General features: G+C 37.3%; 1 protein-coding gene across 5 annotated transcripts in view; it reads left to right on the forward strand.

The window, feature by feature from the left end:
* Nucleotides 1–5,775: 5,775 nt before the first annotated feature.
* The window catches only part of LOC107709901 (CREB-regulated transcription coactivator 1-like), a 13,059-nt gene continuing 5,435 nt past the window's right edge, over nucleotides 5,776–13,399 (forward strand). For 2 of the 5 annotated variants that reach the window (XM_016514569.1, XM_016514571.1), the window contains exons 1-11: nucleotides 5,776–5,959; nucleotides 7,294–7,410; nucleotides 7,720–7,857; nucleotides 7,998–8,059; nucleotides 8,566–8,660; nucleotides 8,823–8,908; nucleotides 8,989–9,032; nucleotides 9,305–9,516; nucleotides 11,051–11,187; nucleotides 11,319–11,495; nucleotides 12,827–12,931. In XM_016514569.1, the coding sequence (XP_016370055.1) occupies nucleotides 5,834–5,959; nucleotides 7,294–7,410; nucleotides 7,720–7,857; nucleotides 7,998–8,059; nucleotides 8,566–8,660; nucleotides 8,823–8,908; nucleotides 8,989–9,032; nucleotides 9,305–9,516; nucleotides 11,051–11,187; nucleotides 11,319–11,495; nucleotides 12,827–12,931 (1,299 nt within the window). In that variant the 5' untranslated portion in view covers nucleotides 5,776–5,833. The remainder of the gene's footprint in view (nucleotides 5,960–7,293; nucleotides 7,411–7,719; nucleotides 7,858–7,997; nucleotides 8,060–8,565; nucleotides 8,661–8,822; nucleotides 8,909–8,988; nucleotides 9,033–9,304; nucleotides 9,517–11,050; nucleotides 11,188–11,318; nucleotides 11,496–12,826; nucleotides 12,932–13,399) is intronic. The other 3 variants (XM_016514572.1, XM_016514573.1, XM_016514570.1) reach the window with 2 other exon arrangements.

Below are 13,399 nucleotides of genomic sequence, written 5' to 3' on the forward strand. Positions count from 1 at the left end.
CTCTACTTCTTACGCATGAGGGTATAGTAAAACTACAGTTAAGACTACTGGCACACATTTAATCTGATCTGTGTTACCAGGCTATTGACACACCCTATGTCAGGGCTGGGCAACTTCGGTCCTGGAGGGCAACTGTCCTCCAGGGTTTAGCTACAACTCTAATCAAACACACCTGCCTGTAGCTTTCTAGTGATCTTGAAGACATTGATTATTTTGTTCAGGTGTAAAGTAGTCATTCTCACTTTGTGTGTTTCAGCAAGTTAGACGATCATATCTCGCTGACAAGTTTAAAATGTTGATAGGCAGAATTCTCAAACCATACACTTTGCAAGTACACTTTAATATATACTCTCTCTCTCTCTCTGTGTGTGTGTAAGATACAGTACTAACACTTCAGCCCGGTTTTTGAGCCCTAATGAAGGCAGTAGTGCCATCCAAAGTATATTTGGAAAGGGCCAATGTAATGTTTAAATTCTGGTAAATGGCCTTCAACTGACTATAACTTTGATGTAAATTAAAAATATATTTAAAGTCAACAACAATCTCATCTGAGATCTGCAGTTGAGAAACATAACTGTCACTTGTCAACAGGATATGCAGCAATTTTAAGAGATATATTTTACCACATATTTTATTCTTTTTCAGAGAGATGTGTATGATTAACACCTAGACAAACAAGGGCAAACAAAGACTGAATTGTATGCCTTTGACTGAGACACTTCAGTTTCACAGTGCTATATAAAACTTAATGTTCCACTTGTTGCATTGTGGAAGTGGAAAAGACACTCTCAGCTAATTTGCAGCTAATCGCTGAGAGGAGATCTTTCAGTGAAGATTTCAGTGAGTCACAGTGACAAAACCATTGTAAGACACAGTCATGATGGATAATTATTACCATCCCTTAATGAATTGAAAGCTTGCAAAATAAGTTTTGCATGTGAAAACATAAGCATAATCCTTATGAAATATGAGGCATGTGACATAAACTGCACATAACTGTTCAAAAATTTGGGGTTGGAAAGATTTTTTAAATGTTTTTTTAGAGAAGTCTCTTATGCTCAACAAGGCTGCATTTATTTAATCAAGAATGCAATAAAAAACATAAATATTGTGAAATATCCTTTATTCATGTGATCACAAATTACATCAGTCTACAGTGTCACATGATCCTTCAGAAGTCATTTTAATATGCTGATTTGCTGCTCAACGTTTCTTATTATTATCTATCTCGAAGAGTTGTGCTGCTTAATACTTTTGTGGAAAATATGATACACTTTTTCAGGATTCTTTGATGAATAGAAAGTTCAAAAGAACAGCATTTATTTGAAATAGACATTTTGAGTAACATTAGAAATGTCCTTACTGTCCCTTTTGATCAATTTAGTGTGCCCTTGCTAAATGAAAGTATTTACTTCTTCAAATAAAATCTTACTGACCACAAACTTTTGAACAATAATGTACAAAAAGATAACAACTTAATTAATTCAGGAAACATTTTTAACATAAAACGTCTGAAAGTCCCCCTATCCCTGTCCAGCATATTGACCAACATCTCAACTAGAATTTAGCATGTTGGTCCACCAAACCAGTATAAACCAGTCTGTACAGCATGGAACATTCACGCTGGTCGTTTCAGTGGGTATTATTTGCAGTCGGCAAGAACACCTGTTAAACTGTGATAAATGAGGTCATGATTATGTTTTGCTGTCTCACAGTGTGTTCAGTCAATAAATTACATTGGCTTGTGTACTGCTTGTAAGGGCATTTGAATCCCTCAAGTCAAAACTATTTCTTGGCCAGAATGTTTTGCCCTTGATTTTACCCTTTGAAAATAAAGACTTACTATTATTTCATATCATGCCAGTACAAATGATTCTGAACATTTTGTGGATTAATACTGGACAGCAAACCATTTCAGACTTTCAAGCATCTGGCATGATGTAAACATCCTCAGAGATTTCAGCCTGATCTGGATGGAAGAGGGCAGGATCATTGCTGTAGATTGCATCATGTGGATCACACTGCAGGTATGCTTGATGGTCTCTAAATGGGGGCAAAAGTGAAATTCCAGTTCTTTCAGTTCTAAGTTGAATTGCAAAATTTGCACCAAATATATAACCCAATAAATATCGCTGCAAAATAAAAACTCCTTTAATGTGACTCTCTGACTGTTATACCATTATTGCCACACATTCGTGATGTCACTGTGATCTTGCAAAACAGACAGCAAATAAAACTTAGCAGTAAATTCCATTTCTGCTTTAAAGACTTATTGTACTTTACCTGTGTGTGTCCTTGCTCTGTACAGAACAACTCTGAAATTCACGCAGATTGGACTGTCCATGAAAGTTCTCATAGACTGGGCTCTGTGGTGCGGGTTGAAGTCCTCCGGTGTATCCACTGTACGGAGACTCCCTGGAATGATCATCTTGGCTCTTATCTTGGCTCTTAAGTTTGTTAGATAACTCAATATCAACCGATTTTCTGTGTCGAAACCAGAAAAACACTGCTATCCCCACCAGCAACAAAGCCACAAAGAATATAGGCAAACCAACAGCAAGTCCAAGTGACGGGCTGCTGCCAGGGACGCAACCCTCTGTAGAATTACTTGATGGGAAACAAGTTCTATTTCCATCCATGGTCTAAAAGGGATAGAAAAATAATGTTATTATATCTATAACGAAATGCAAACACTCAAAGAAAACTTTCGCATCTATGTATTTCGCAAGAGAAAGTGATATTTTTAGTACTGTTATGTAGGCCACACTGAAATTCATCAAATTAACATTGAAGCTATTATTTGTACTAATGTAACCCCAATGAATCGTTCACAATAGAAATAACCTTACCGTATTGTGTAGGTGAAACTATATCACCTATGTCTGTATCACTGTTGCTGGCAGAAATGGTCAAGCTGCCGTTTGGCATTTCTTTTTGCAGAAAGAGCCTGAAAGTTCCGCTTTCAATGCAGTAGTCATGCAACCTGGAAATTCACACCCCCACACAATCATTCTTCCTGTTGTCTTCCTGTAAACAGTTATACATCTGCTCTGAAAAGGAGATTTGTGGGTTCATGTTAATAGGAGCTATAATTGATGTGCAAACAATAGCTGAGCATAACCTCTCAAACTTTACCAGCAGTTTATAAAATATGCCAATTGTTCTAACCGTTGATCACAAAGTCTTCAAAAATCAAGAGTTTTAATCATGTTAAAAACAAATATATGAAAGCTATTGGTAACAATGCTACACTGACCTATAAGTATATCACTGCCAGAAAACCACTAAATGTGACAAGTTAGATTAAATTTAAATGAAGTTAAATGACAGCAGGTTAACCAAACCAAGACTTCAAACTGAAGTTCAAAAGTAGAAAAAAGAAAGACGAAAAAAGAGAAGGTAACTCAGATGTTGTGGGTAATGCTAACAGACATTTGAACATCCTCTATGAAAAGGAGGAACTTAGTTATGCTAACATTGCAAGACCAGTAAGCACATTAAGGCTTGTTTTGCTCACAGGTTTTTGCTTGGACTAATATACATTGTGTACATTATGGTTTCAAAAAAAGGGCAAAACAATGTTAGAATAAATAGCAAGTTGTGGTCACTGTCCTTATCACTTGTGCTTATATCACCCCCTGGTGTTAAAAATAGTGCATTTGCCCTAAAACTAGCATATGTGGGCAAACGGTGAGGGTGAAACAGGGTCATTATGTTTGGAAATAAATACATTATTCTTGATAAAAATACTGTTTAGTCACTTGTGACTTTGAGGCCCATTCTCAATCTTGGTAATGCTGACTAGCATTATGAGCTGGAAAACCCCTAACTCAAATCCAATTTACATCCATGATCTGGGGAAAATAATGAAAAATTGCTTTTAAAAGATGTTGTTAGTAGGTCAAACAAAACAGACAGCTCTGTTTGACTACTTTGCCTAAACTAGTAGACAAAACTTAGAAAACTGGATTTTCCAGTGTTAGCTTTGCTCTAGACAGATAAACAGAAGCGAAATGGGTTCTTAAATGTATTAGTTAGTCTGAGAAAACAAAATCTCCACTTTCAGGTTGCAACGATTTCACTTCACTTCTTTGTATCTATTTTTCATTTTCAGGACTGTGATGCATTATAAAGATCCCTTATAAAAATATTGAATCAACAATTGTGAATCATAGACTTTCTGAAGTGAAATACTGCATATTGAAGTAAAATGATGGCTGGCTACTGCAAATAATGCTACATGACACTGACATGCACTGCACATATTGCACCACATCTCGGGGATATCTCGGTGAGGTGTTATCTCAACTATACAGAACTTCTGTTTCTCTATTAAAAATTCCCCATCTGCTGTAAAACACTTCCTCTCACTTGCAACATGTTTACTGTGGTTCTGTTTAACTGTACTTTACAAAAGAGTTAAAAGAGTTTAATTTAATATAAATCGAATTGACTACAAGAAGCTACATAAAAAAAAAATAAAAATAAAAAAAAACAGGGAAAGGAAAAAAAGGAAAGGACGTGACGTGTGGCCAAGTATGATGTCCCATACTTGGAATTTGTGCTCTGCATTTACCCATCCAAGTGCACACACACAGAAGTGAGTAGTGAACACACACACACACACACACACACACACACAGTGAGCACACACCGGGAGCAGTGGGCAGCCATTTTTTGCTGCTGTGCCCAGGGAGCAGTTTTGGGTTCGGTGCCTTGCTCAAGGGTCTCACCTCAGTCGTGGTATTGAAGGTGGAAGAGACTGCTGTACATTCACTCCCCCCACCTACAATCCCTGTCAGTACAGAGACTCGAACCCGTGACCTTTGGGTTACAAGTCCAACTCTCTAACCATTAGGCCACAAAACAAAGCAATAATAACCAATACTTTGAACAAGCATGGATATTAAATTGATATGCATCATGACATGTCTGCGTGGACCCAACATCTAACTAATCTGAGCAGACAGAAAGTTCACAATATTTTCTTCATTACACTTCTGTGGGTCCTTCGGCTTCCATAGAGAACCATGCTTTGAAAGTGCTATATTTATTTTCATTATTATTTATTAATATTATTTTAACCCTTCTACCTGCAGGTCTTATATCTTGTTGTGTCAATTAGGGTTGTAGCATCTATTTGGGTTTTACATTTTTAAAAATGCCAGCAAGCCCTCTCAATTAGGTACTTTTATTTTTACTGACATGGGAAATAGCAAAAATGACAGTGCTCTTGCAAGTTATTAACTGGATGCCTTAATAAATGATAATAACTGACTTTGAACATGAATAAATATATCAAGAAATAAAACACAAAATAGAAACACAATATAGAAGACCAAGTTCCAGTGAAATAGCTTCAAAGTCCTCTATGATGCCTTTAAGTTAATCATTTTGTGTATATTTTGGTGTAACTGCATGGCAGTTTCTCCTGGCAGATGATGAGGTTGTGGGATGTGACAGTATCTTGGTAGAAAAACAACTGGGAATTTAGTGTTACAATGTGTCTCTTCCATTTCTGTAAGGGAGCACAATCATATTTATGAATGCCAGAACCATTGTGAATGGTGTATGTATGCAAGCCATTCACAATGTTAAAAGGAAAAAGTGATAAAAAGTAGTTTTCTAACACAAAGAACCATTCTGAATCAAATTGTTAAATGTCTTACTCCCACAATCTTCATCCGTTCACATAATCCTCGAATCTCCGTACAACAGGGACTCGCGCGCTCCAGATGTGCGCGTTCACTACGCCCACGCGCACGGACGCGCGCACGCAGCAGCGAGCGTCTCATCGAGAACGAACCAGAGCGGAGCCCAAGAGGAGCTAAACATGGCGACCTCGAATAATCCGCGCAAATTCAGCGAAAAGATCGCGTTACACAATCAGAAGCAAGCGGAAGAGACAGCTGCGTTCGAGGAGGTGATGAAAGACCTGAGTATTACTCGGGCGGCCCGTGTAAGTGTGTCTGTTTTCTCGCTTATGACAGCATTCATTAGCAGCCCGAGGTGCGGGGCTGAATTTGTGTTTATACGACACGCACTGAACCCGCCTGTCTGGACGTAAACAATAACAAACGCCCCTCTCCAGTGCGCGTTTATCTTTAGTGCTGATTAATAGATTGCCTTCCAATGGACGCCATTGAGATATTTGATAATAAACAGACGGTCACGACGAGGCCTTATAAAAGTTGCCGTGCTCACAGCTGCAGTGTATGAGTGTGAATGGATTGAGCATGTGTATTTGACAGCCACATTACAGTCTGTCGACATTATAGCTGGACTGCAATCAAGGCCGTATCCAGTGCTGGACACATTTTAGCATCTAAACATTAATTTCAGGTGTCATTCGTTCTTGGAGGGTTAAACCTGAATGTTTGTATCGATGTTTACAAGCACTCAATGAATAATTAAGCCATTCACAACATTGTATTTACTCAGTTCAGCATTGTTGCCCAGTGCATTTATACCCAAAATAAGGACTTCAGCAAACTATGATGACAGGGTTGTGATTATACGGGCATTGCCTGCAGTGCTCTACTAACATCCCAATCAAGATTCAGACTAAATACTACATTTCAGAGCTCACAATAAATAAAATAAAATAAAAATTCTGTTTTTTTTTTTTTTCAGTCTGATCTTTTACCATTTTGAAACTTTTTATTGCACTTCTCATGTTACTGCCTGCTTAGTATCAATCATTAGGCTGTACTCCTCATTTTTAAATCCCATTGGACAAAAGTGTTTGCTAAATTAATAAATGTAAAGTACTTGCTTTTTTCAGTGAGTTGCATTTCTTAGTTGTAACTCTGTGATCATTTGTCACTTTTCCCGGTGTTTGAATCATCCATTTCTTCCATTATATAAAATCTGTGGCATATTTATGGTAACATATGCCTGCCTAGTATGGTTTACTGATGCAGCTCTAATAAATAAGGCAATCCAAATTCTAACTACTTAGATTTTTGGTTATTTTCTAAAATTTGTATTGACATCAGATGTAACTAGAGAGAGAGAGAGAGAATAAAAAGTAGCTAAAATAAACTGGGCTGCTTGTTTAGGACTTTTATTTGAAGATTTTGAAGTTTACACCTGTACCTTCCCATTCATACCAAGGACGATAACAATAACGTTTTAATAATAGTTCTAATTATTTGAGAAAAGTGAAGTCCAAATAACAGCTATAATGATAACAAAACAGAGGGATGTTATAGCTGGAATCACAGAAGCCCTTTTGGGTAATTTTACGTATATAATGTCTCACAATTTTATTGATTGTTGTTTTTCATGCAGTTACAGTTACAGAAGACTCAGTATTTACAGCTTGGTCAGAACCGAGGACAGTACTATGGCGGCTCTTTGCCAAATGTCAATCAGATTGGAAACACCACTATTGACCTTCCCTTTCAGGTGAGGAGCACTTTGACAGGTGAAATTAAGTAAGAATAGATATTAGGGCTGCACAATAAATCGCATGCGATATTTAATGCGCATCTTGTCAGTAAAGCCGGTTCTGTAATCAGCGGTAAATCTCCATCACGTGCGTGCTTTCATATGGAGCAGCATTTACTACACAGAGCCGTTGTTCACTGACAAGCTGCGCAAAACCACGTTCATATATGCATTAAATATCGCATGTGATTTATCGTGCAGCCCTAATAGATATGTGGAATGTAAGTTTTGTACTGACATCTTCAAGTTTGTTGTTTTTTTTATCAGACTCCTTTTCAGAATTCAGGATTGGACACAAGTAGAACAACTCGTCACCATGGGCTGGTGGACAGGGTCTACCGGGACAGGAATCGCATCACGTCGCCACACCGCAGACCTCTCTCTGTGGACAAACATGGCCGTCAAATATCCTTAATGTGTCTACTAATGAAGGCAGACAGAATTATTGCACCGTTTTGGTCTGCGTGGCAAACGAAAACATATTTGTTCAAATGTCTGCGATTGACTTATTCTGACATTATGAAGTCCTTAATGTTGAATCTCACATTGATAGCTGTCCGTATGCCTCTGTGTATCTGTCACCCCCACCTGATACCAGCTGGAGGAGGTGAGAGTTTATACTCACAGTCTGCTTGCATGTGCTGAAGTCTGTACATATGTGCAGGAGTAGTAGCTGTTGAAATTGCATGTCAATAAATATTCTTCATAGCTATATCAAATGTTAAACTGAAAGTTGTCATTGTAATGTTGAAACTTGTAAGATGTTTAATTATATATTGTGTATTATTTATCATTTATTTTTGCATTTGATGCTATGGCAATAAAACATGTAAATCATCTTCTTAAAATGAAAGAGCATACACAAGATGCAAGATGTTTTTTACAGTTAAAGATTTGATGGTAACATTTTCTAAGATGTCTTGCTAAGTTGTAGTTTGCTTATTTAATGTCAGTAATTATATATCGTTTCTTTATATCCTTTTACCACTCTACCCTGCTTTTGTGGTACAATATAAACTTGTAATTTTAGTGAGGGGAGACTATTACCTAATGTGATCAGGCATGCTTTATGCTGTTATATAATTCTTTAATTTCTTTGTGCTTGTTCTGTAGGACCAACTCAGACTCTGCCCTGCACCAGAGCACTTTTAACCCAAACCCACAAGATGCATTTGCAGGAGGATCTCAAGATTTGCAGCCAAAACAAGGTTGATACAATGTTTATTTAATTTTTATTTTATTGCTTTATGATTTATTAAATGCTCTCATCAATAAACTAATCCTAGGTTAAATGTTGCAGTGAACTATATCCTGTCAAATTTTTCCTACACTTGTTTCAGTGTATGATTTCATCCCTCTCTATCTACTAGTTCTTCTTCTCACTATGCCAGGAACAGGGGAATCTGAGAGGGACATGGACAAAGAAGGTCAAAAGCAGATATGGGATCACAAAAAGGTACATTTAGAAATAGATTTCTTTGATATGAATTTCATGGGATCCTTTATCAACAAAGTATTTCTCTTTTTGTTTCATAGACTACTTCAACAAGGCCCAAGTCAAACAAAATACCTGGAATCAAGTAAGTGTGGTTTCATTGGATTTTCTTATTGACGCAGATAGTGTAAAGTAGAGGGTAGGTGAATGGAAGGACCATGCAGCAGTTATCATTTGGAGATTGAAGAGTCAAGGTCATTCGAGAAAACTATTATCCCAACTTAACAGCCATCTAGTCATATCTGCTCCTTTGTGACAGCCTTGATTTATCACATCATAATCAGCACAGTGGGCTTTTTCTGTTTACATATCTATTTATCCCGGCTCCTTCTAACGTCCCTCATGTCATTTCCCCAGCATATTTCCGTCTCCAGATCAGGAAATGACTACATCTCTAATCCCAGTGGCACACAACACGGGCGGCTCTCTGCCAGACCTGACCAACATCCAGATTCCCCCTCCTCTCCCCACACCTCTGGACCCTGACGACTCTTCTTCCTCTCTCAGTACCTCCAACAGCACTGGCAACCTGGCCAACACTCACATGGGCCTCACTTCTGCCAGCCAAGGTGATTCTCACAAGCATATGCATTAGGACAGTGGTTCTCAATCTTTTTGACTCCAAGGCCCTCCATGTAGGTTAACAGGTTTCCACTGTTACATCTGCTGCAATGACAAGTTTTAAAAAGAGTGTCCATAGATATAACTAACTAAAATAATCATAATTAAAATGATCATTTATAAGTTTAAGAATTACAGGAATTTTAAGAGCTGTATGCTCTTCGGGGATCCCACTCTTTTCTACCAAGGAATTTACATGACTTTTCTACTTTCAAGGTCATATTTATTTCTATAACACATTTAGAACAACCTCGATGGACCAAAGTGTTGTACCTAATACACGAACAGTTAAAAATCAGTTAAAAGCACAAGAAAAAGATGAGTTTTTAGCATTGGTTTGAACTCAGACACCGTGGGAGCGGCTCTAACAGGTAATGGTGTAAGCAATCTAGTGGGATTATGAATAAGGATTACATTTGAGAGGTATTTAGGGGCTAAATTTTAAGGGCTTTATAAACAAATAGCAAATTTAAAAAAATCGACGTGGTATTGAGCTGGTAGCCAACACAGAGAGCGTAATATGATCCCGTTTACTGCCCATCAGCAAACGAGCAGCCACATTTTGGACCATTTGAAGATGGGAAATGGAAGAGAGAGGCAACCCATAAAACAACAAATTAAAATAATAAAGCCATGACAAGATAAAAACGAATAACAATTTCAAAATCAATTTACGTTATCTTGAGGCCCCCTTTTAAATTTGCCGAGGCAACCTAGTGGGCCCCAGCCCTCTGTTTGAGATCCACTGTTTTAGGATATGTGTGTAAAGATGTACTGTGCTGTTACTGTCATAACACTCTGATTATGAACTTTGGACATTTGTGGGCAAGATAAGCCCAAATATTTTATTATATATGTATTAGAAGCCACTTTTTTCTCCCTCTGGTTAAAACCATCTAATAAATCTGTCTGCGAGCATCTAATAGTTCATCAGATTTGATATCATCAAATCACACTCGTTGAAATTAGGATGCTATTTATTCAGCAGCTGGGTAGGGTTGCCCCAGCTATTACATAAATTGGAATGTAAAATCCACACTAGAGGCTTAGTATCTACTAGCTGGTTTGTAACTAACTCTGTACTAAATTGTAGTTGTTAGTAGGTTGTAAGGTTTGTGTTGAAGAGCTGCTAACAAAATCATTTAATAACAAAGTTCTCTCTTAAATTGTGTATGAGTGTAAATATCAACATTATCATATACAGTATCTCACAGAAGTGAGTACACCCCTCACATTTTTGTAAATATTTTATTATATCTTTTCATGTGACAACACTGAAGAAATGACACTTTGTTACAATGTAAAGTAGTGAGTGTACAGCTTGTATAACAGTGTAAATTTGCTGTCCCCTCAAAATAACTCAACACACAGCCATTAATATGAGATACTGTATGTCTAAAGGATTGAAGTCTATCAGGTAAAACAAGAGCTTGTTGATGCAGTTCAGTCAATCTGCTACTTTATTCCACCCATTACTCTCAGCCCAGCCCACAGTGACAGTGAGCATTCAGCGCCGGCATGAGAATGTAGTTCCTCTGATCCTCAACACAGACTCCCAGCAGCACCCGAGTTTTCAGCAGCTGTCGCCCACCCTCTCTCCTCCGCTCTCTATAGCACAGGTAACATTGCTCTCATTCCTCCAGCTGCTGACGAGGACTGATTTGAGCTGGTGTTACAGAAGGAACATTAAATGTTAATCTGATCACTCAGATGCTAATAGAGCATCTCAATCTGGATCTGTGTTGAATAGGCGGTGACGATAGACGCCATGTCGCTGGAGCAACAGTTGGCTCAGTATGCTTTCTTCAGTCAGCCGTCCACACAGACACAGGGGGTCGGTGGGCTTCCTCAGCTCCAGCAGAACACCCAGCTGCCACCTGTCTCATGCAGCCAGACACAAACCTCTGTGGGCATTGATATTAACACGGTAAGATCACATTTTAATGCTTAATACCTCCATAGGTCCACAGTGGATTTTTAAATCTTGGGTGTGTATGGTCTGTCAATCAGATCATACAGGGCACTAAAAGGTTTAATTATATTGAAAATGATAAATACTTTACCAGTCAAATGTTTGGACATAACTACTCATACACAAATGTAGAAAATAGCAATAATGAGTATGTAGTGGGGTAAAAAAAATATTTTTTCTACATTGTAGCTTTTTTTTTAAGTCACCTCCCTTTCCCTCTGCACCCTCTGTTTATCTTATAACTTAAACAGTTTTGGAGTTTAGATGTTTGCCATGTACTCAGAGTGAAGTAATAAAAAAAGAATTGTGACATTATTTATCACAACATTGTTAAAAATGAAACAGGTAATTGTGAGATAGCTAAAGTTTTAAATTAAATGGCAATCTCACAATGTTTTTGTTTTTTCTCACAATGACTTGTTTTATTTTTAATAATGGGTAAATTAAGAAATGTGTGATAAGAAAGTCACAGTTGCGAGATTTGACCTTAATACTTTCTGGTCCATCTTCATTCTGAAGTTTGGGGTCAGTAATAAGAAATGAATTTATAAACTGATCAAAATTTGCCATTACAGGAATAAATGGCATTTTAAAATATACTGAAATAGAATTTATTTATTAATTATTTAATTGTAATATTATTTAATATATAAAAAATATATATATATATTTGTATAAAATATAAATGGTAATATTATTTCACAATATTAAAATTTTTATTGTATTTTGATCAAATAAATGCAGCCTTGGTGAGCAAAAGAGACTTCTATTTAGAAACGTGCCATTTTTACTTAACCCAAACCTTTAAATGCTAGTGTATGTAGACAAACTTTAAATTATCTATAAATTTAATTTCAAGCATGTATGGATAGGTCTTTAGATCAAACGGATTTTAAAATCATAAAAAACACAATTCAAACATGTCCAGACATTGGACTGGTAGTGTAAGTAATGAATTTTAACAAGCAGTGTTCTTTCTTTCTCAGTCAAATTCTCAGCTTGTTCTGTTTTTAACACCTCCTCAGTCTTGACAGAATGAAGAAATCTGGAATTCATACTTACCAAGAAAAGACGGAAAAATATATATATTTCCATTTATAAAGAATCAGTATAATAACAAACTCATTTAGCTGATGTCCTAGTAAAAATGTCCTGGCTGCAGAGTTTACATGACAGAGTAAGCAGAGACATTGTGAATTGTTACTTGAGAGCCACAGGCCTTTTACCCTGAGTCAGAGGTCCCCTATAGGGGCTCTGCTGGTCTAACTTGGTGTTGTCCCATATAGGCTGCTTCCCTCCAGCAGTACCGCTGTAGGGTGGGGTCTTCGGCCAATCAGTCTCCAACCTCTCCGGTCTCCAATCAAGGCTTCTCTCCGGGGGGCTCGCCTCAAGTAAGGGCGAATCCAGCAGCTTCCTCCTGTAGTTTGTTTTGTTTGGAGCCGATCTGGAGCCTGTCCCTTTAGCTGCTCTGTGTGTCCTAGTCCAGTCGTGTCTCTCTGATCCTGGCTGCTTCGCTGTGTGTCTGAGCACCACTTACTCGTTCTGTGTATCATGTTGATTAGCGATATAGGCCAATTTTAATGTACGCCATACTCAAAGTGCCATTGCTGTTTCACCGGATCATGTGCATATTGTGCATTTTGAGCAAAATTGATGGTTGTGTCAGTATGACAAAATAATTGTCCTTTGAAAATTTGTCATTATTGTAAATAAATGTAAATGCTTTGAACCATGAAATAATTATAGATTTTGATAGTAATGTTTAGAAATTAGAAAAAAAGCAAACATATTCACTATGATCTACCAGCCAATTTAGGTGCTATATATATATATATATATATATATATATATATATATAT

This window comes from Sinocyclocheilus rhinocerous, unplaced genomic scaffold, assembly GCF_001515625.1.
Source record: "Sinocyclocheilus rhinocerous isolate Xijiao unplaced genomic scaffold, SAMN03320098_v1.1 scaffold26, whole genome shotgun sequence".
Classification (NCBI taxonomy): domain Eukaryota; kingdom Metazoa; phylum Chordata; class Actinopteri; order Cypriniformes; family Cyprinidae; genus Sinocyclocheilus; species Sinocyclocheilus rhinocerous.